This window comes from Oncorhynchus tshawytscha, unplaced genomic scaffold (genome assembly GCF_018296145.1).
Source record: "Oncorhynchus tshawytscha isolate Ot180627B unplaced genomic scaffold, Otsh_v2.0 Un_contig_11403_pilon_pilon, whole genome shotgun sequence".
NCBI lineage: Eukaryota > Metazoa > Chordata > Actinopteri > Salmoniformes > Salmonidae > Oncorhynchus > Oncorhynchus tshawytscha.
In genome coordinates this window covers 65,481-86,545 of record NW_024608886.1, presented here as the reverse complement: position 1 = coordinate 86,545, position 21,065 = coordinate 65,481, and the positions used below count along the sequence as shown (strand labels likewise).

General features: G+C 42.7%; 1 protein-coding gene across 1 annotated transcript; it reads right to left on the bottom strand.

The window, feature by feature from the left end:
• Positions 1-2,052: 2,052 nt before the first annotated feature.
• Positions 2,053-5,515, bottom strand: LOC121843928 (ubiquitin carboxyl-terminal hydrolase 37-like). Its single transcript, XM_042313812.1, has 8 exons — positions 5,489-5,515; positions 4,812-5,164; positions 4,172-4,369; positions 3,764-3,894; positions 3,496-3,556; positions 3,011-3,143; positions 2,765-2,901; positions 2,053-2,590 (listed from the first exon to the last, which is right to left on the bottom strand). The coding sequence occupies exons 1-8, from the start codon at positions 5,513-5,515 to the stop codon at positions 2,479-2,481; spliced, it is 1,152 nt and encodes a 383-aa protein (XP_042169746.1). The 3' UTR covers positions 2,053-2,478.
• Between the last annotated feature and the right edge of the window lie 15,550 nt (positions 5,516-21,065).

Genomic DNA, 21,065 nt, shown 5'->3' with positions numbered 1-21,065 from the left:
AAGTTGGGCTGAATGCTGCACCTGTTGAGGCAGGTCTGAGGGTGTTGGGGCTGGGTCTTGTTCTGCCCATGTTGAGGCTGGACCTGGTTCTCCCCATGTTGAGGCTGGGCTGGGTGTGTGATGTTGGGCCCAGTGCTGCCCTGTTGTGGCTGGGCTCGGGGTTGTTGATGTTGGGCCAAATGCTACCCCTTTCGAGGCAGGTGTGTGAGGGTTGAGGCTGGGCTGGGGGTTTGAGACTGGGCCTGGTACTACCCCTGTTGAGGCTGGGCTGGGGGTTTGAGACTTTTGAGGCTGGGCCTGGTACTACCCCTGTTGAGACAGGTCTGAGTGTTTGGAGGCTGGTCCAGGTGCTGCCCCTGTTTAGGCTGGGGCTGATGCTGGTGGCCCTGTTAGGCCCTGTGTGCTGGGGCCTCCCACTCTATTGCCCTGTAGGGTGAAAGGAACCGTACACATAAATAGCAACACAAGAATATAGATGGCGAGAGTAAGCAGTACCTGAACATATAGAAGAGCATGTAGGCACTCCGGGCTCTGGTCCTCAGCACAGTGGCTTCATTGGACATTGACACCTGGCTGTCGTTACAGCAGAACCAGTTCCCACTGGCATGCAATATGTCACTAATGTAGTGCCCTGTAGAACAAGGAAGACAGACTAGAGGTCAAGGGTCAGGCTATTGTGGGTAATAGAGTGTTTTGTAACAGTTAAACAGGTCATTTGGGAGGTATTTTATCTGTTACATGTGTCAAGTTTTGAAATCAGAGATAAACAAATACATGTCGCATATAATTAGGCATGCCTCTCCATTCTTTTCAATTAAATTGAGCAAACTCTAAACATATTGCAGTGCTTGTTGGGATGACACTTCACTCTGAAGCCTGCAGCCTTGCTAGCTTGGTCGAAGTGGCTGTTGGAGGGTCTAATTATCCCCTACCCCAGGGTTCCCCAAATGGGTTTTTATTTGGCCCCCTAGGTTCTGACCAAATCCTGTAAAAACAGTATATTTGCAGTCTAAAGAGAAATGTGGTTGTACAAATGATTTGAAATGAGTCAAATATTATATCTTTTGTTCCACACAGTCCAAATTCCCATCTTCCCATCTGGCTAAGAAAAACTGGACCCGAGGCTGAATGTAGTTGATGATCCCTGGCCTTCACCCTCGATAATTTTCACTCCCTCAACTTTGGGATACTTGTGTATACGGCAGAGGCACACGTGAACATGCAAGTTGAGATCCAAGGAGAAGGGAGTGATTTGGAATTCAGCTGATGTCATATGTATTGTGCATCTGCATGTGTGTGTTTGATGGTATTTAATTACCGGAGTTTGCGGAGCCTCCCAAATGAGAGACTACACCAGTCAGCTGGTAGTAACCATTCACTGACTGTACTGGCTTCTGCTTCTGTAAGAAAACACATGTGATCATAGGATTCTCATTTCCTCTACAGTCCACCACACTGTCTACAGTCTACTACAGTACTAGTCTACTACAGGTCTACTACATCGTGTACTCCTCATAACTATCTCAGTTTTCTGTCATAAATTATTTTTCACTGGTTTCACTCTCTCTCTCTCTCTCACCACTGAGGCAGTCAGCAACACTTTCCCCTGGTTCCTGCTCATTTGAATCTGAGGGGTCAAATATACATATCAAGAGCTGTGAAAATGTGGTCACTTGTCTGAATTGCTCTGGTCTAAAACAGCTCCCATACATCACTAAAGATATCTGAGAAACATTTTAAATTGCAGCTTCCAGCTTCTCTGTCAGCAGGACCGTTTTGGGAGTGGGTGGTTTGTGTGGTGTTGGAGCAAGAATAGTGTTATGGTGCCATGAGCCTACCTGAACAGCAGAGGGCGCTGTCTTTGGCCTCTCCAGGTGGGCTGGAGACTTGGCTGGCGAGGGTCTGGGGGATGGACCCCTGGATGCTGGGGGCCTGGTTGGTGAGGGCCTGTGGGCTGGCACTGTGCAGGTGTGGCACCATGTCCCCACAGAGGGTGGAGAGCCTCAGCTCCGAAGGAAACAAAATAGGAGCCTCCAGCTTCTCCAACCCCCAGGTCCTCCAAACCTCTTCAGATGCAGAACCAGCACACTGCCCAGAAACAGAGAGGAAGAGAGATGAACAGACAGACAATGAAACCAGTCAACAAAGTAACAGATGAGTGAAATTTGTTTGGTGGTGCTCACCTCTAAGTCCTACAACCTGCTCAGGAAGGTAACTACTCCTAAAGACTCAGGACATTAAACACTGCTAGTACTATGAGAGGTTATAAAGGGACAACTCACAGAGGCAGTGAGTGGAACTGCTCCACCTTTGAGGCGTGGAGGCCTTTACAGCCCTCACATGTGAATTCAACCTTTCACTCTGGTTAGAAACAAAAGCATTACATAATGAATGATACCACTACAATAATAAGATAGCGTATTCTGAGGCAGTGGGCAGCTTGCCCTGGGTGTTAGTCTCTACATGCAGGGCTGAGCCCTAAGTGCTGACTTTGAAAGTGAGTGCTAGGCTGCTCAGCAAGGTGCGCTCAGGGCTGAAGTCCAATGAGAGGTGGTTGTAGTCCTCTCTGGTAGACGACTTGCACCCACAGCTTCAGAAGCAGGACAAAGAGAAGAAAAATGCATCAAGTCTGTTTCTGTTTTAGGTCTCTACAATGTTTCTGTTATGCCATGTGTTCTGTAATATTAATATATACTGTATATATATATATATATAGAAAGATCATGTTCTCAGTAGATACATTACAACCAATGGGAGCTCTTACCTGGTACATGTGCGCACCGACACAAGTTGGAACTCCAGCTGGGAAACAGGGCAGGTAAAGTTCATCCCGAGTGTCTTCAGAATCATGCCCTCCTCCTTCAGCTGGCACAGCATATTGACAAGTAACTCATGTGCATCCTATGATGAGGAAGAGAAAGAAACACACCAAGATAAAAGCAAATTAAAAAGAGAAAATGAACCCTTGCAAGAAGAGCACTCGTACACAAGAGAGTAGTGCCTCAGTTACCTGTTGTGTGTCCCCCAGATACTTCAAATCGTATCCCGACAAGGAGTACTTGACCTTCCACATGAGGTCTGCTTTTGAGGCCTGGTTTGCCACACTGTCAGGTAGACCCGAACGGTGCACATCAAACAGACACCTGTAGGGAGACAGAGAGTAAGTTAGCAGCTGACTGGATGGTGTCAACCTACTGGTTTACGCCTGAAGAGGCAGATGAGTAAATACAAATATGTTTTATCTAGTGGCACCCCATCATTAGAATTTTTTCATTCGATTTGATGCAATTTCACCTTTGAGGACGGACAATGAAGCCAAACAACAAAAATGTGTTGTTTATTCTCCTAAGACATTTGGTTTGGATACTGCTCTCAATTCCAGAGCATTTTAAAAAACAACCAAATTTCCCACGGTAAGGTGGAATGTTCAGTCAATGAGCATTATGGGTCATGTAGTCATTCTACACTTTCCAAATTGGCCTACAAAATGCCTACATCATAATCAGTGTGTCATTGTTGTTCCTCTTGGTTATGAAGATCCAAAAACAAAAAGAAACTGGAAAATAAACCATAAATACAATACACAGCAAAATATGAAGTGGTTAAGGTTAGGAAAAGGGTTAGGATTAGTGAAAGTGCTATCATAACCTGCTACGACAATCCCTTTCTGTAGAAGTGGCGTGAAAAGGATGTCCCTTCTTTAATTTATGACCACAATTAATGGGTGTGTGGGGTGAGTGTCTGCTTTTGAGCCTTCCCTTACCTGAGCAGGTTGGAGAAGGGGAGGAGCTCCAGAGTTGTTCCTGGTGCAGGATTTCCTTTGAGAAGGACGGCAGGACCAGGAGGCACTGCAGGGTGGCGTTAAGGAAGCAAGTGTTGCCAATGTTAGGCAACCTGTGAAGAAGAAGCAGCCATCAGTACACACAGAGATTAATCATAACCTTCATATCTCTATAAAGTGATGATAATGGCAGGGGATAAGGGATACATTATATTTAACACAAAGAAGTGGATGTCCTTTAGACCAAGATTGACATAATTCATGGGTTTATAAATATCTAATAAAACGGACATGCTAGATAGTAAGCCTTATCCCCATAGTATATCAGACACTGATCTCTAAACAATAAAGAACTTATATTCAATGCATTTGCAGTGTGTTGTGGTTTACCCAAGAAGTTCCATGTTGACCAGTGCCACCTGTTCTCCTCTGGCCCCCTGGGTCTCTTCTGACCCTCTGGTGGCTGAGCTGGTCCTGGGAAGAGTCATGCTTCTGGTGGCTGAGCTGGCCCTGGGAAGAGTCATGCTTCTGGTGGCTGAGACTGGTCTCTGGGGCCTTGGACTAGAGTGGTCCTGAAGAGACAGAGGTCTGGAGGAAGGAGAGAAACAGGTCTTACGCCTCCAACACAGAGATATTATCACTCTACACAGTCTCTCTTTTAAATACTGTACTGTACTATAAACACAGCTGAGTACTGCTGTCTTAATCAATGCAGTGTACCAAGTAGACCAGGCCAATAGGTTAGTACTCTCTTTATCCACTAGATGTAGACAGAAGAGGCTAAAACTACAGTTTCAGGAAAATAACTTTCTGGGACTGTGTTTATCAAGTGTCTCAGAGTAGGAGTCTGATCTAGGACCAGTTTTGCATTTTAGATCATAGATCAATGAATCAGATTATTATGGACAGAGAGGACCTGATCCTAGATTAGCACTCATACTGTTGATTAACACTGGCCCTGGTCTGGTAGCACTAAACCCAACTCTCCAAAGAGACTCTAGGATGGCACTGTACTTTATGTCTGGATTACCTGACTGTTGTGCCCTCCTGACTGGTGTCTCCATGACGGTCCAGAGGGTTGGTAGGAGAGGGAGAACTAGGGTGGGACACCACTGGAGAGGATTTCACTGGGGAAGGGTTTTTGGCAGGTGACCGGGGTACAGAGGGTTGTTTAGCAGGAGAGCAAGGCTGAGAGGAACATTTAACAGGAGAGGGAGGTGGATGGAGGGAGGAGAGTTGGTCAGAGGGTGAGGGGTCAGAGGTAGCGGAGCCATTCCGTTCAGAACAGTCAGATGGAATTGGAGAGGGGGATGAAGTGCCCCTCTCCTTCTTCTTTCTTGTCTTCTGCTCCACATCAACTGAATTTGCCTTCTGACATTTTTTCTGTTGACAAGAAAATGTGATCGTGTGCTAAATACTTTTCCCCAGATCCCCAGCCAATGGAAGAGGGGGTCATAAGAGTAGGAAGAGGTTGGCCTAAATGGAGAATCATAGGTATCTATCCTAAACCTCAAATAACACAGTATAGACAGGTTACATTGAGTGACATTTGCAATAGCCGAACTTCATGTACATTTCATGTACACTTTTTACGTATTCGTCAATCAGAATGTCATTTTACTTTTCTTCTTCCCACTTGGTTTAAGAGAAAAATACTACTCCAGAATTATAGTAGTTGTTAATTGATTAAATGATCTGATTTCATACCTTTTTGCACCAGCAGAAACAAGCCATGTCAATAACCAATGAAGACTGATACATTTCCACATTAACCCATTGTTCAAATTGGCTTTAAGACCATTGTGATGTCATCGGTCATGTATGACACCACCATCTGGCAACCCAATCTATAACATTTTAAAATATATTGTTCAATGAACAAATATGTTTTATTGAAGAGCAAAGTTATGCAGTATACATACAATATTGTAGATAATATGCTCCATTGTATTCTTGTTTCTTTTTACATCCATTTTTTGTATGTTTCATTAAACGTAGGACCACAATAAAGGCATTTTAAGTGCCTTCATCTTCATCTTCCTAGTTTTTTGATAGCTTCCATGTTGTTTTTGGTTTGGTCATCGGTTTATTTAAATGCTAAATGTTTTTCTCTTATTCACCAGCAGATGGACAAAGGGTTGGTTTAAAATAATGTGAACAGGTGGTAGAGATTTAGCCTAAACCTCAAACAACAATCCAGATTGGTTAAGGACAGTTTTCCATATTCAATCTTGCCCTGAGGGCAGCTCTGTCTCAAGGACATAATGAATGTGATTGGTTCAATTAAAGCTCAATGGTCAGTGGGCAGAGCTTACAGTGCCCAGTGTGTGTTAAATACACTTGCTAGGTGATAAATTGGTGTTGAATGGAAGGCATAACACAAGGTTGCTGGCATGAATTTAGTTTTCTAATCTCACTCCAACCCCTAAACAATTCTTCCTACCTAAACTTAACCCAACCCTAGCTAGAGTCCCAGGTCTGTTTAGTGCTGTCTTGCCAACTCCTACTAGCTAGAGTCCCAGGTCTGTTTAGTGCTGTCTTGCCAACTCCTACTAGCTAGAGTCCCAGGTCTGTTTAGTGCTGTCTTGCCAACTCCTACTAGCTAGAGTCCCAGGTCTGTTTAGGCTGTCTTGCCAACTCTACTAGCTAGAGTCCCAGGTCTGTTTAGTGCTGTCTTGCCAACTACTAGCAAGAGTCCCAGGTCTGTTTAGCTCCCAGGTCTGTTTAGTGCTGTCTTGCCAACTCCTACTAGCTAGAGTCCCAGGTCTGTTTAGTGCTGTCTTGCCAACTCCTACTAGCTAGAGTCCCAGGTCTGTTTAGTGCTGTCTTGCCAACTCCTACTAGCTAGAGTCCCAGGTCTGTTTAGTGCTGTCTGTCTTGCCAACTCCTACTAGCTAGAGTCCCAGGTCTGTTTAGTGCTGTCTTGCCAACTCCTACTAGCTAGTTTAGTGCTGTCTTGCCAGCTAGAGTCCCAGGTCTGTTTAGTGCTGTCTTGCCAACTCCTCCAGTGGTTCTTCGTTAAAAAGTTGCATCATATTGCAGCACAACTTGCGGGCTGCCGCAGAATTCTATGGCACATTATTTATTATTTATTATTTAAGTGTCAGACATTGTTGCCATTAACGCTCGTTAGAGCTAGTTTGACCACCAGAGAGCATATTTGAGAAACATTTAACCGTTTTTAATATGAAACTAATCGTTGGATAACAGATCTGCTCTCGGAACTCATTTACACACGTTACTGTGTGTGTTTTGATTCTCTCTCGGACAAACACACATTTACACGCTCACCCTCTATAACCACTCTTTATATTTACAGTGGTGATGGACAGCTGGAGGCGTTTTGTTGTGAATTCTGAAAACAAGCCAACCTAACTCAGAAATACATTTCGCTGGTTGCCATGGTGAATAATCCAATAATAATTGGTTGGACACATGAAAGGAAACAAAGAGTTTCCAGGAAACTGAAAATGAAAATACTTGCAGATCAATTCAGATCAACAAATTACAATAGTAGATCTGATTACATTTAGAGGATTCTAAATTAATATCTAATGGGCTTTTATACAATGATAATGCAGGGATAATAATAAAATCATATATTTGTAGGGGTTGGGCAAATCTGGTTTTAGAGTACTTAAGCATTGAATACATTGAAGTTTCTCTGACTGCCTGCAACATCTACAGTGGTACAATATAAATATATTTTTGAATTACTTTTTAAAAATGTACATGTTTATTAAGTTGTCTTGCTTTTCTCAGAGCAGCACAAAATGGTGCTGAAATAGTTGACCATATGCAGGTAGGCTTTTGCTTCAAATCCTATTGTAACAATTGGATGACATTGGGAGTTTCAGTAAGCAACAATTTGTTGCCTTCATTAGCCTACTTTATTCTTAAAATAACTCCAGCACATAAAAGAGAAAGGAGCCTTAATTAATTAAACAATAAAGTGATTTAATTCACAAATGCATTTGACTGTACTTAACATTGGCCATCAACCAGAAACACACCGTGGTAGAAACATGTTATTGATTATTATTTTATTTTTACTATTTCAAAATGCACACGTTTAATAAGCTACTGTGCATTCTGACAGGTAAACATAGCCCACAGTACATAGTAAACATAGCCCAAAGTACATAGTAAGCATAGCCCACAGTACATAGTAAACATAGCCCACAGTACATAGTAAACATAGCCCACAGTACATAGTAAACATAGCCCGCAGTGCATAGTAAACATGGCCCACGGTACATAGCCCACAGTACATAGTAAACATAGCCCAAAGTACATAGTAAACATAGCCCAAAGTACATAGTAAGCATAGCCCACAGTACATAGTAAACATAGCCCACAGTACATAGTAAACATAGCCCGCAGTGCATAGTAAACATGGCCCACAGTACATAGTAAACATAGCCCACAGTACATAGTAAACATAGCCCACAGTACATAGTAAACATAGCCCACAGTACATAGTAAACATGGCCCACAGTACATAGTAAACATGGCCCACAGTACATAGTAAACATAGCCCACAGTACATAGTAAACATAGCCCACAGTACATAGTAAACATGGCCCACAGTACATAGTAAATATAGCCCACAGTACATAGTAAACATAGCCCACAGTACATAGTAAACATAGCCCACAGTACATAGTAAACATGGCAAAGATGCTTCATTCCTTACATAAGGGAGAGCAGGCCATGTCAAGACTTTCTCAGTGACCTCAAGTACTCATTAACTCTGTCTTTAATGTTTTTTTCGGGATGCATCAGTCTTGATCACAGACGTTGAAATTTTGCGCGATTTTTAACAAAAAGCTGCAAAAACTCGCAGCCTCCTTAATAGGTTTTAATGATGAACACCTGGAGGTTCACTGGTCAGCCACATTTGCCTCGGGATCCATCCCAGTTGGGGCGGCATGTAGTCTAGTGGTTAGAGCGTTGGGCCAGTAACCGGAAGGTTGTTGAATCAAGTCCCTGAGCTGACAAGGTAAAAATCTGTTGTTCTGTCCCTGAACAAGGCAGTTAACCCACTGTTCCTAGGACATCATTGAAAATAAGAATTTGTTCTTAAATGACTTGTCTAGTTAAAAAAAATACAAGTATCTGTTTCTGCAAATAATGAGTGATACTGATTCACGTGCACCTTCATCAGATGAGCAGAATGGTACTGCTCTGCGTCCCCATCGATTGTGGTGTTCTATGATAGAAATGGTAGATCAATTAAGAATTAAAAGTGACTCCAACACACAAATTCTGCATAATGAAACATGTTTTAAGAATGTAGCAAAACCAACCGCTTTCATGGGAACCATGTGTTTTATGGGTGTGGCCCGTTGTCCAGTCCTTTGTCCACCATCTCCACGGATGGTTGTCTGCATGGTCGTATGCTCTGCAAGAACACATTCATGTTTTTAGTACACAAGTATCGATTGTATTACACAGTATGCCTACACATGAACAGACTATATAAAAAATAAAATAAGTAAATGCATTGAAACCAAAAAAACTTTAGTTTTGGTGATCCTCTCAGCTCTGACTCATTTTCTCAAGTCCTCTGCTGGGTACAGTCCTAACCCTGGAACACATAGCACCATAGAATGGGTGGAGTTTGGGGCAGGTAGAGGAGTACTGGAAAGGTGTGACATTCAGGTTACTATAGGCCATAAGTATACAGCAGATCTCTGAAAGTCCTCACTTTGATTATGCTGTAAGAACATACTGGAACACCATGACCAGGATCTCTATTCATTTAAGTGAGCAGAATGGGGCATTTCAAAACAGACACTACTGGAGACATTTCAAAAGTACTGGTAGACTTTAGGATTTTTGTCATGTCATCCAGGTCAGGATAACCAATTATTTATACAAAGTACTAACCCTGACTCTCGTTTTGTAAGTGTTCACAGGTCTCGGTCTATATATTCCTGGTGTTTTTCCCACAAACAATGCTTATTTTATTTAAACACTCTTCACACACCATGCTTACTTGAGACCAAAACTAGGGATCTTATTGTAAAGTCGGGATGGGGGAATTTTCACGCCTACATTAGCCGGGCTATGAAGAGTCTATTCTCCTGCTAATATTTCATCCTGTGTGGATGGCTTCTTTTGTATTCCAAAGTCATTTATCATTCTCATTCTCAAAGGTTGAAACGCTGTTTACAGAGTTCAATCTCATTCTCATGTTCATGGTTAAAAAATATTGATATTTTAGAGATGATTTTGTTTTCAAATAACTGAAAATGTGTGGTTTTAATTAGAATAAAGGGAAAAAGGCCATTCTTGAACATGGGGTTAAACTATAGGCCCTTTTCATTTTGTCTGGCTTGCCATTCCAAATCAAATTGAATATTTTTTCTCATATAATTTACAGGTCGCTGGGTGTAGGAAAAAGCATAAACAAGTAGGTAAACTGTGATATGACTAAAGAGTTCATCAGGGTGATTCTTCCACAAATAGACAGGTATTTTCATCAAGTACAGGAGATGGAGTTCCTCACAGCTGTGCCTGGCATGGATTGTGACTCAATCTCATTCCTCTTCAATGCATCATTTTTATTATATTGAACTTGGCAAGTCAGTTAAGAACAAATTCTTATTTTCAATGACAGCCTAGGAACAGTGGGTTAACTGCCTTGTTCAGGGGCAGACCAACAGATTTTTACCTTGTCAGCTCAGCGATTTGATCTTGCAACCTTTCGGTTACTAGTCCAACGCTCTAACCTCTAGGATACCTGCCACCCCATGACTCTCCGCATGACTCTCCGACCAATGCTGCCTGACTCTCCGCCAATAATTACATTTAGAGGACTGGAAGATTCTAAATTTATATCTACCGGTAAGCAAAAAATGTTGTTAGGGCAAATCTGATCTGTGAGAATTCGGTGTATTTTTGGGGTGTGCGTGTAGGACAGAAAAATAGCAATTCCTACACTATTGTTCTAAATTCAATCACCTTCTTCAATAGGGGCACAAGGAGAACCAGATGCAGAACACAGGAGGCAGATGGTTCGAGCCCAAGATATTTATTAACAATCCAAAGGGGGTAGGCAAGATAATAGTCATGGACAAGCAAAAGGTCAAAACCAGTTCAGAGATCCAGAGGTACAGAATGGCAGGCAGGCTCAAGGTCAGGGCAGACAGAATGGTCAGGCAGGTGGGAATGGAGTTCAGAAAACAGGCAAAGGTCAAAACTGGATTGGACTAGTAGAAGAGAATATAAAAGTAGGAGCACAGGAAAAAACACGCTGGTTGACTTGAACATACAAGACGTACTGGCACAGAGAGACAGGAAACACAGGTATAAATACACTGGCACCGAGAGACAGGAAACACAGGGATAAATACACTGGCACCGAGAGACAGGAAACACAGGGATAAATACACTGGCACAGAGAAACAGGAAACACAGGGATAAATACACTGGCACAGAGAAACAGGAAACACAGGTATAAATACACTGGCACAGAGAAACAGGAAACACAGGTATAAATACACTGGCACCGAGAGACAGGAAACACAGGGATAAATACACTGGCACAGAGAAACAGGAAACACAGGTATAAATACACTGGCACAGAGAAACAGGAAACACAGGTATAAATACACTGGCACAGAGAGACAGGAAACACAGGGATAAATACACTGGCACAGAGAAACAGGAAACACAGGGATAAATACACTGGCACAGAGAAACAGGAAACACAGGGATAAATACACTGGCACAGAGAAACAGGAAACACAGGGATAAATTCACATGGGAAAATATGCGACACCTGGAGGGAGTGGAGACAATCACAAGAACAGGTGAAAAGATCAGGGTGTGACATCTTCATCCTCATCATTCAGTTAATTCAAATACAATTTTGAATGCACAATTATGAGTTTATATTTGGTTTATACCGCCCATTCAATGACAGCATTAATTCAGGTAGAGACACATTAGGGGTTGGGACCCAAAAGCATAATCAGTGCAGGGAGAAGACACAGGTACAGACCCATATTAGAGTTGAGGTTAGAAGTAGAAGTTACTGTATTTGAGCGCGCGCACACACACGCACACACACACACCACACACACACACACACACACACACACACACACACACACACACACACACACACACACACACACACACACACACACACACACAGAAAAATGCTAACTGATATCAAGTCACAGTGGAAGCACTTTTTTATGATTTGACCTTCAATTATGCAAATAGATGAATGCTTTAAGTGTATTCATTGGTATTAAAGAGGAAATCTGCTGTAAAACCCAAATACTTTATCTGTGATTGGTTGAGCTTGTCTGGCTTAATGGAACCAATAGAATAGTCCCAAACACTCAAAGTAGAAGACAGATTTCAAATAGTTTTAAACCCAGGTCTGATTATTCATAATTTTTTAAAGCATCCAGAGACATTATTAAGATGTATACATCCAATATGTTAATCAGTGATATAGAGAAGTAAGAGATCATATAAGAGGGTGTGTCTGGTGTATGTATTTGTATTTATTATGGATCCCCATTAGTTCCTGCCAAGGTATCGGCTACTCCTCCTGGAGTTTATTATGGATCCCCATTAATTAGTTCCTGCCAAGGTATCGGCTACTCCTCCTGGAGTTTATTATGGATCACCATTAGTTCCTGCCAAGGTATCGGCTACTCCTCCTGGAGTTTATTATGGATCCCCATTAATTAGTTCCTGCCAAGGCAGCAGCTACTCTTCCTGGGGTTTATAATGGATCCCCATTAATTAGTTCCTGCCAAGGCAGCAGCTACTCTTCCTGGGGTTTATTATGGATCCCCATTAATTAGTTCCTGTCAAGGCAGCAGATACTCTTCCCGGGTTCCAGCAAAATGAAGGCAGTTATACAATTTTAAAAACATTACAATACATTCACAACAGATTTCACAACACATTAAGTGTGTGCCCTCAGGCCCCTACTCTACTACCACATATATACAACACAAACTCCACGTGTACGTGTGTTTATAGTGGCTATGTTATCGTGTGTGTTTCTGCATGTGTCTCTGTCTATGTTTGTGTTGCTTCACAGTAAGTGAGTGGAACTTCCCCCAGTAGACCAGGAAGTTACTCAGGAATCACATAACAAGGTGAAAAGAAGAAGAAAGTGTCCCAACTATAACTAACCAGGACATGTTACTGTATAACCAGCCAGGACATGTTACTGTATAACCAACCAGGACATGTTACTGTATAACCAGCCAGGACATGTTACTGTATAACCAGCCAGGACCAGCCAGGACATGGACATGTTACTGTATAACCAGCCAGGACATGTTACTGTATAACCAGCCAGGACATGTTACTGTATAACCAGCCAGGACATGTTACTGTATAACCAGCCAGGACATGTTACTGTATAACCAGCCAGGACATGTTACTGTATAACCAGCCAGGACATGTTACTGTATAACCAGCCAGGACATGTTACTGTATAACCAGCCAGGACATGTTACTGTATAACCAGCCAGGACATGTTACTGTATAACCAGCCAGGACATGTTACTGTATAACCAGCCAGGACATGTTACTGTATAACCAGCCAGGACATGTTACTGCCTAACCAGCCAGGACATGTTACTGTATAACCAGCCAGGACATGTTACTGCCAGGACATGTTAACCAGCCAGGTTACATGTTGTTACTGTATAACCAGCCAGCCAGGGCATGTTAACTGTATAACCAGCCAGGACATGTTACTGTATAACCAGCCAGGGCATGTTACTGTATAACCAGCCAGGACATGTTACTGTATAACCAGCCAGGACATGTTACTGTATAACCAGCCAGGACATGTTATGTATAACCAGCCAGGACATGTTACTGTATAACCAGCCAGGACATGTTACTGTATAACCAGCCAGGACATGTTACTGTATAACCAGCCAGGACATGTTACTGTGTTATATAACCAGCCAGGACATGTTACCAGCCAGGACATGTTACTGTATAACCAGCCATGTTACTGTATAACCAGCCAGGACATGTTACTGTATAACCAGCCAGGACATGTTACTGTACCAGCCAGGACATGTTACTGTATAACCAGCCAGGACATGTTACTGTATAACCAGCCAGGACATGTTACTAACCAGCCAGGACATGTTACTGTATAACCAGCTGTTACTGTATAACCAGCCAGGACATGTTACTGTATAACCAGCCAGGACATGTTACTGTATAACCAGCCAGGACATGTTACTGTATAACCAGCCAGGGACATGTTACTGTATAACCAGCCAGGACATGTTACTGTATAACCAGCCAGGACATGTTACTGTATAACCAGCCAGGACATGTTACTGTATAACCAGCCAGGACATGTTACTGTATAACCAGCCAGGACATGTTACTGTATAACCAGCCAGGTTACATACTGTATAACCAGCCAGGACATGTTAACCAGCCAGGATAACCAGCCAGGACATGTTACTGTATAACCAGCCAGGACATGTTACTGTATAACCAGCCAGGACATGTTACTGTATAACCAGCCAGGACATGTTACTGTGTTATAAACCAGCCAGGACATGTTACTGTATAACCAGCCAGGACATGTTACTGTATAACCAGCCAGGACATGTTACTGTATAACCAGCCAGGACATGTTACTGTATAACCAGCCAGGACATGTTACTGTATAACCAGCCAGGACATGTTACTGCCAGGACATGTTACTGTAACCAGCCAGGACATGTTACTGTATAACCAGCCAGGACATGTTACTGTATAACCAGCCAGGACATGTTACTGTATAACCAGCCAGGACATGTTACTGTATAACCAGCCAGGACATGTTACTGTATAACCAGCCAGGACATGTTACTGTATAACCAGCCAGGACATGTTATGGTATAACCAGCCAGGACATGTTACTGTATAACCAGCCAGGACATGTTACTGTATAACCAGCCAGGACATGTTACTGTATAACCAGCCAGGACATGTTACTGTATAACCAGCCAGGACATGTTACTGTATAACCAGCCAGGACATGTTACTGTATAACCAGCCAGGACATGTTACTGTATAACCAGCCAGGACATGTTACTGGTATAACCAGCCAGGACATGTTACTGTATAACCAGCCAGGACATTGGACATGTTACTGTATAACCAGCCAGCTCATGCTACTGTACAACCAGCCAGGACATGTTACTGTATAACCAGCCAGGACATGTTACTGTATAACCAGCCAGGACATGTTACTGTATAACCAGCCAGGACATGTTACTGTATAACCAGCCAGGACATGTTACTGTATAACCAGCCAGGACATGTTACTGTATAACCAGCCAGGACATGTTACTGTATAACCAGCCAGGACATGTTACTGTATAACCAGCCAGGACATGTTACTGTATAACCAGCCAGGACATGTTACTGTATAACCAGCCAGGACATGTTACTGTATAACCAGCCAGGACATGTTACTGTATAACCAGCCAGGACATGTTACTGTATAACCAGCCAGGACATGTTACTGTATAACCAGCCCAGGACATGTTACTGTATAACCAGCCAGCTCATGCTACTGTACAACCAGCCAGGACATGTTACTGTAAACCAGCCAGGACATGTTACTGTATAACCAGCCAGGACATGTTACTGTATAACCAGCCAGGACATGTTACTGTATAACCAGCCAGGACATGTTACTGTATAACCAGCCAGGACATGTTACTTGTATAACCAGCCAGGACATGTTACTGTATAACCAGCCAGGACATGTTACCAGCCAGGACATGTTACTGTAACCAGCTGTTACTGCTATGACATGTTTCTGTTCCACAAATCCCCACCTACAACAGGTTTAAAAGCAGTCATCTTCAGACTCAGACACTCTGTACTGAGGGCCTCCTCTGGGTGAACGTTTAGTTTTTTATCCCAGCCCTACACAGCTGATTTAAATCATCAAAGCTAGATGATGAGTTGGTTATTTGAATCAGCTGTGCAGTGTAGGGCAAAACACATTAAGTTCACCAAGAAGGGTTTGGAAAACCCTGCTTTAAGGCACTGTATCCATAGTCAGAAAACATGTTTAAAATGTGTGAGTCCATCTATACCAAGCCAGATATGAATAATAAGGTTTGACAGAGTTGAGATGGAGGAAAGGATTGTGGATATCTACATCAGTACAGACATCCTGGAGGAACAGTGAGATCAGCACCACGACATGTCTGCAGAAAGGCCATCTACAGACCAGTTACAACACCCTGACTGAAGAGAGAGACCAGATACAGACCAGTTACAACAACCTGACTGAAGAGAGAGACCAGATACAGACCAGTTACAACAACCTGACTGAAGAGAGAGACCAGATACAGACCAGTTACAACAACCTGACTGAAGAGAGAGACCAGATACAGACCAGTTACAACAACCTGACTGAAGAGAGAGACCAGATACAGACCAGTTATAACAACCTAACTGAAGAGAGAGACAAGATACAGACCAGTTATAACAACCTAACTGAAGAGAGAGACAAGATACAGACCGGTTACAACACCCTGACTGAAGAGAGAGACATAATGACGACATCGCTGCTCACGCTGCTCCCTGTGTGAACTGAGTGCTAGTGTGCATGTGATGTTGGGCTGAGTAAACCAGATGCATCCTGGATATACACCTGATTACCTTGATAACAACACAGACACACTGGACGCAGACTCCAGTTCTTATTAGAAGGACCGAGCACGCCCCCATTCTCACCGACGGGGCTGTAGTGGAGCAGGCTGAGAGCTTCAAGTTCCTTGGGGTCCACATCACCAACAAACTAACTTGGTACAAGCACAACAAGACAGTCACGAAGAGGGCATGACAAAACCTATTCCCCCTCAGGAGACTGAAAAGATTTGGCATGGGTCCTCAGATCCTCAAAGGTTTTACAGCTGCACCATCGCGAGCATCCTGACGGGTTGCATCACTGCATGGAATGGCAACTGCTCTGCCTCCGACCGCAAGGCACTACAGAGTGTAGTGCAAAAGGCCAAGTACATTACCGGGGCCAAGCTTCCTGCCATCCAGTAACAACAACAACGAGACGGCCTACAGGGAGGGGGTGAGGGCCCTCGGAGTGTGGTGTCAGGAAAATAACCTCACACTCAATATCCACAAAACAATGGAGATGATCGTGGACTTCAGGAAACAGCAGAGGGAGCAGCCCCCTATCCACATCGACGGGACAGTAGTGGAGTGGGTTGAAAGTTTAAAGTTCCTCGGCTTCACATCATGGACAAACTGAAATGGTCCACCCACACAGACAGCGTGGTGAAGCTGTACCTGTAGTTAGTATTACATGCACTCAGGTCTCTGTCACCAACACTACAGCTTTACCTGTAGTTAGTACTACATCCACCCAGGTCTCTGTCACCAACACTACAGCTGTACCTGTAGTTAGTACTACACCCACCCAGGTCTCTGTCACCAACACTACAGCTGTACCTGTAGTTAGTACTACATCCACCCAGGTCTCTGTCACCAACACTAGAGCTGTACCTGTAGTTAGTACTACATCCACCCAGGTCTCTGTCACCAACACTAGAGCTGTACCTGTAGTTAGTACTACATCCACCCAGGTAACTGTCACCAACACTACAGTTGTACCTGTAGTTAGTACTACATCCACCCAGGTCCCTATCACCAACACTACAGCTGTACCTGTAGTTAGTACTACATCCACCCAGGTCTCTGTCACCAACACTAGAGCTGTACCTGTAGTTAGTACTACATCCACCCAGGTAACTGTCACCAACACTACAGTTGTACCTGTAGTTAGTACTACATCCACCCAGGTCTCTATCACCAACACTACAGCTGTACCTGTAGTTAGTACTACATCCACCCAGGTCTCTGTCACCAACACTACAGCTGTAAATGTAGTTAGTACTACATGCACCCAGGTCTCTGTCACCAACACTACAGCTGTACCTGTAGTTGGTACTACATCCACCCAGGTCTCTGTCACCAACACTACAGCTGTACCTGTAGTTGGTACTACATCCACCCAGGTCTCTGTCACCAACACTACAGCTGTACCTGTAGTTAGTACTACATCCACCCAGGTCTCTGTCACCAACACTACAGCTGTAAATGTAGTTAGTACTACATCCACCCAGGTCTCTGTCACCAACACTACAGCTGTACCTGTAGTTGGTACTACATCCACCCAGGTCTCTGTCACCAACACTATAGCTGTACCTGTAGTTAGTACTACATCCACCCAGGTCTCTGTCACCAACACTATAGCTGTACCTGTAGTTAGTACTACATCCACCAAGGTCTCTATCACCAACACTACAGCTGTACCTGTAGTTAGTACTACATCCACCCAGGTCTCTGTCACCAACTCTACAGCTGTACCTGTAGTTAGTACTACATCCACCCAGGTCTCTGTCACCAACTCTACAGCTGTACCTGTAGTTAGTACTACATCCACCCAGGTCTCTGTCACCAAGATGTAACCAGTATGTTTATGTTATGTTGTACTAAAAGACAGGGTGGAAATATGAACTTTTTGTCGCAATAAATGTGAAGGGTTTTTATTCTTCTTTCTATATTCTATTAAATCTGCCAAACTGAAACTACAGAGATATTGTCAGAACTTCTGCTTTTTCATTCTTCGTAACTCTTCACAGTCAGCATAGATTAAAAAAAGACCCCTACTGTAGATGGCCATTGGTGGCCGGTCATACCACGGAGGGAAGTTTCCCCTAGGTTCAGATCTAGGATCAGTTTTATCTCACCCAATCTTAACCATAACCATTTGTGGTGGAAATTCAAAACCGACCTAAGATCAGCGTCTAGGGACAACTTCCCCCTACACCACCATTTGAAGGCTGGGGGTGCTGTATAACCAGCCAGGATATATGTAGTGTATATGTCAAATAACAGGATCCCAATTAATTTTAGCAGATCCAGAATTGTGACCCTGTGAATTCACACGTACATCATATATGGAGTCACACATACATCATATATATATAGAGTCATATCATGTATTATATTATCACACTAAGACTGGTGGGAGTCATATCATGTAGTATATTATCACACTAAGACTGGTGGGAGTCATATCATGTATTATATTATCACACTAAGGCTGGTGGAAGTCATATCATGTAGTATATTATCACACTAAGACTGGTGGGAGTCATATCATGTAGTATATTATCACACTAAGACTGGTGGGAGTCATATCATGTATTATATTATCAAACTAAGACTGGTGGGAGTCATATCATGTAGTATATTATCACACTAAGACTGGTGGGAGTCATATCATGTAGTATATTATCACACTAAGACTGGTGGGAGTCATATCATGTATTATATTATCACACTAAGACTGGTGGGAGTCATATCATGCATTATATTATCACACTAAGACTGGTGGGAGTCATATCATGTAGTATATTATCACACTAAGACTGGTGGGAGTCATATCATGTAGTATATTATCACACTAAGGCTGGTGGGAGTCATATCATGTAGTATATTATCACACTAAGACTGGTGGGAGTCATATCATGTAGTATATTATCACACTAAGACTGGTGGGAGTCATATCATGTAGTATATTATCACACTAAGACTGGTGGGAGTCATATCATGTAGTATATTATCACACTAAGACTGGTGGGAGTCATATCATGTAGTATATTATCACACTAAGACTGGTGGGAGTCATATCATGTATTATATTATCAAACTAAGGCTGGTGGGAGTCATATCATGTAGTATATTATCACACTAAGACTGGTGGGAGTCATATCATGTAGTATATTATCACACTAAGGTTGGTGGGAGTCATATCATGTATTATATTATCAAACTAAGACTGGTGGGAGTCATATCATGTATTATATTATCAAACTAAGACTGGTGGGAGTCATATCATGTAGTATATTATCACACTAAGGCTGGTGGGAGTCATATCATGTATTATATTATCACACTAAGACTGGTGGGAGTCATATCATGTAGTATATTATCACACTAAGACTGGTGGGAGTCATATTATGTATTATATTATCAAACTAAGGCTGGTGGGAGTCATATCATGTATTATATTATCAAACTAAGGCTGGTGGGAGTCATATCATGCAGTATATTATCACACTAAGACTGGTGGGAGTCATATTATGTATTATATTATCACACTAAGGCTGGTGGGAGTCATATCATGTATTATATTATCACACTAAGACTGGTGGGAGTCATATCATGTAGTATATTATCACACTAAGACTGGTGGGAGTCATATCATGTATTATATTATCACACTAAGACTGGTGGGAGTCATATCATGCAGTATATTATCACACTAAGGCTGGTGGGAGTCATATCATGCAGTATATTATCACACTAAGGCTGGTGGGAGTCATATCATGCAGTATATTATCACACTAAGGCTGGTGGGAGTCATATCATGTAGTATATTATCACACTAAGGCTGGTGGGAGTCATATCATGTATTATATTATCAAACTAAGTCTGGTGGGAGTCATATCATGTAGTATATTATCAAACGAAGACTGGCGGGAGTCACTAATGCTGGTGCAAGTCACATGGTGGCCAGTGTTGTGTTAATTTCACACTTTGGTTGACTGATAAAGAGTTTCACTACCTAAAGTTACACATACGCAGGACAGTGCAGGGAGAAGACACAGCTACAGACGTATATTAGAGTTGAAGTAAGGAGTAGAAGTTGCTGTATTTGAGCACAAGTGTGTTAAGATGCCAGAGGGAGTCTATGAAAACGCAGATGGATTTGAAGACGATGAGCCTGATGCAATAAAGAACACAAACATTGATGACCAATTATATGCCAACGTAAGAGCCTTCAAACCCAGTCCAAGAGATGGAGTTGTTGCTTCAGGTAAGATTGCACACACACACACACACACACAACACACACACACACCACACAATATATTAAACAGGTGAGATTACCCTGTATTACTAAACCTTCATTTGTGTGGTGTGGATGATACTGTAAAACATATTACCAAAGATGTTTAATAATGTATGATTCAGTACATGTTCAGTGGTGGAAGAGACCCTCTGGAGTTGCTGCAGTGTGTCTGGGGCTGCTGTGTGTCCTAATAACCTTGGGCAGTCGGTCTTTGTTGTGAAGTTACATATAAACACAATATCAAATGCTCATATTTGACTGTTGTTCCCTTATATGGGTCCCAAAAGAGAGAAGTGAAGTGAATCGTTTCAGTGGTTCAACCAT

Bases quoted from the DNA above. Each gene is read 5' to 3' on its own strand.
- LOC121843928 (XM_042313812.1), bottom strand. From the start codon at position 5,515: ATGGCTTGTTTCTGCTGGTGCAAAAAG. The intron at 4,370-4,811 runs GTAATCCAGACA...TCCTTCCTCCAG, and splicing joins CAGGAGGGCACAACAGTCAG to ACCTCTGTCTCTTCAGGACC. The intron at 3,557-3,763 runs GTAAGGGAAGGC...TTTATTTTCCAG, and splicing joins CCCTTCTCCAACCTGCTCAG to TTTCTTTTTGTTTTTGGATC.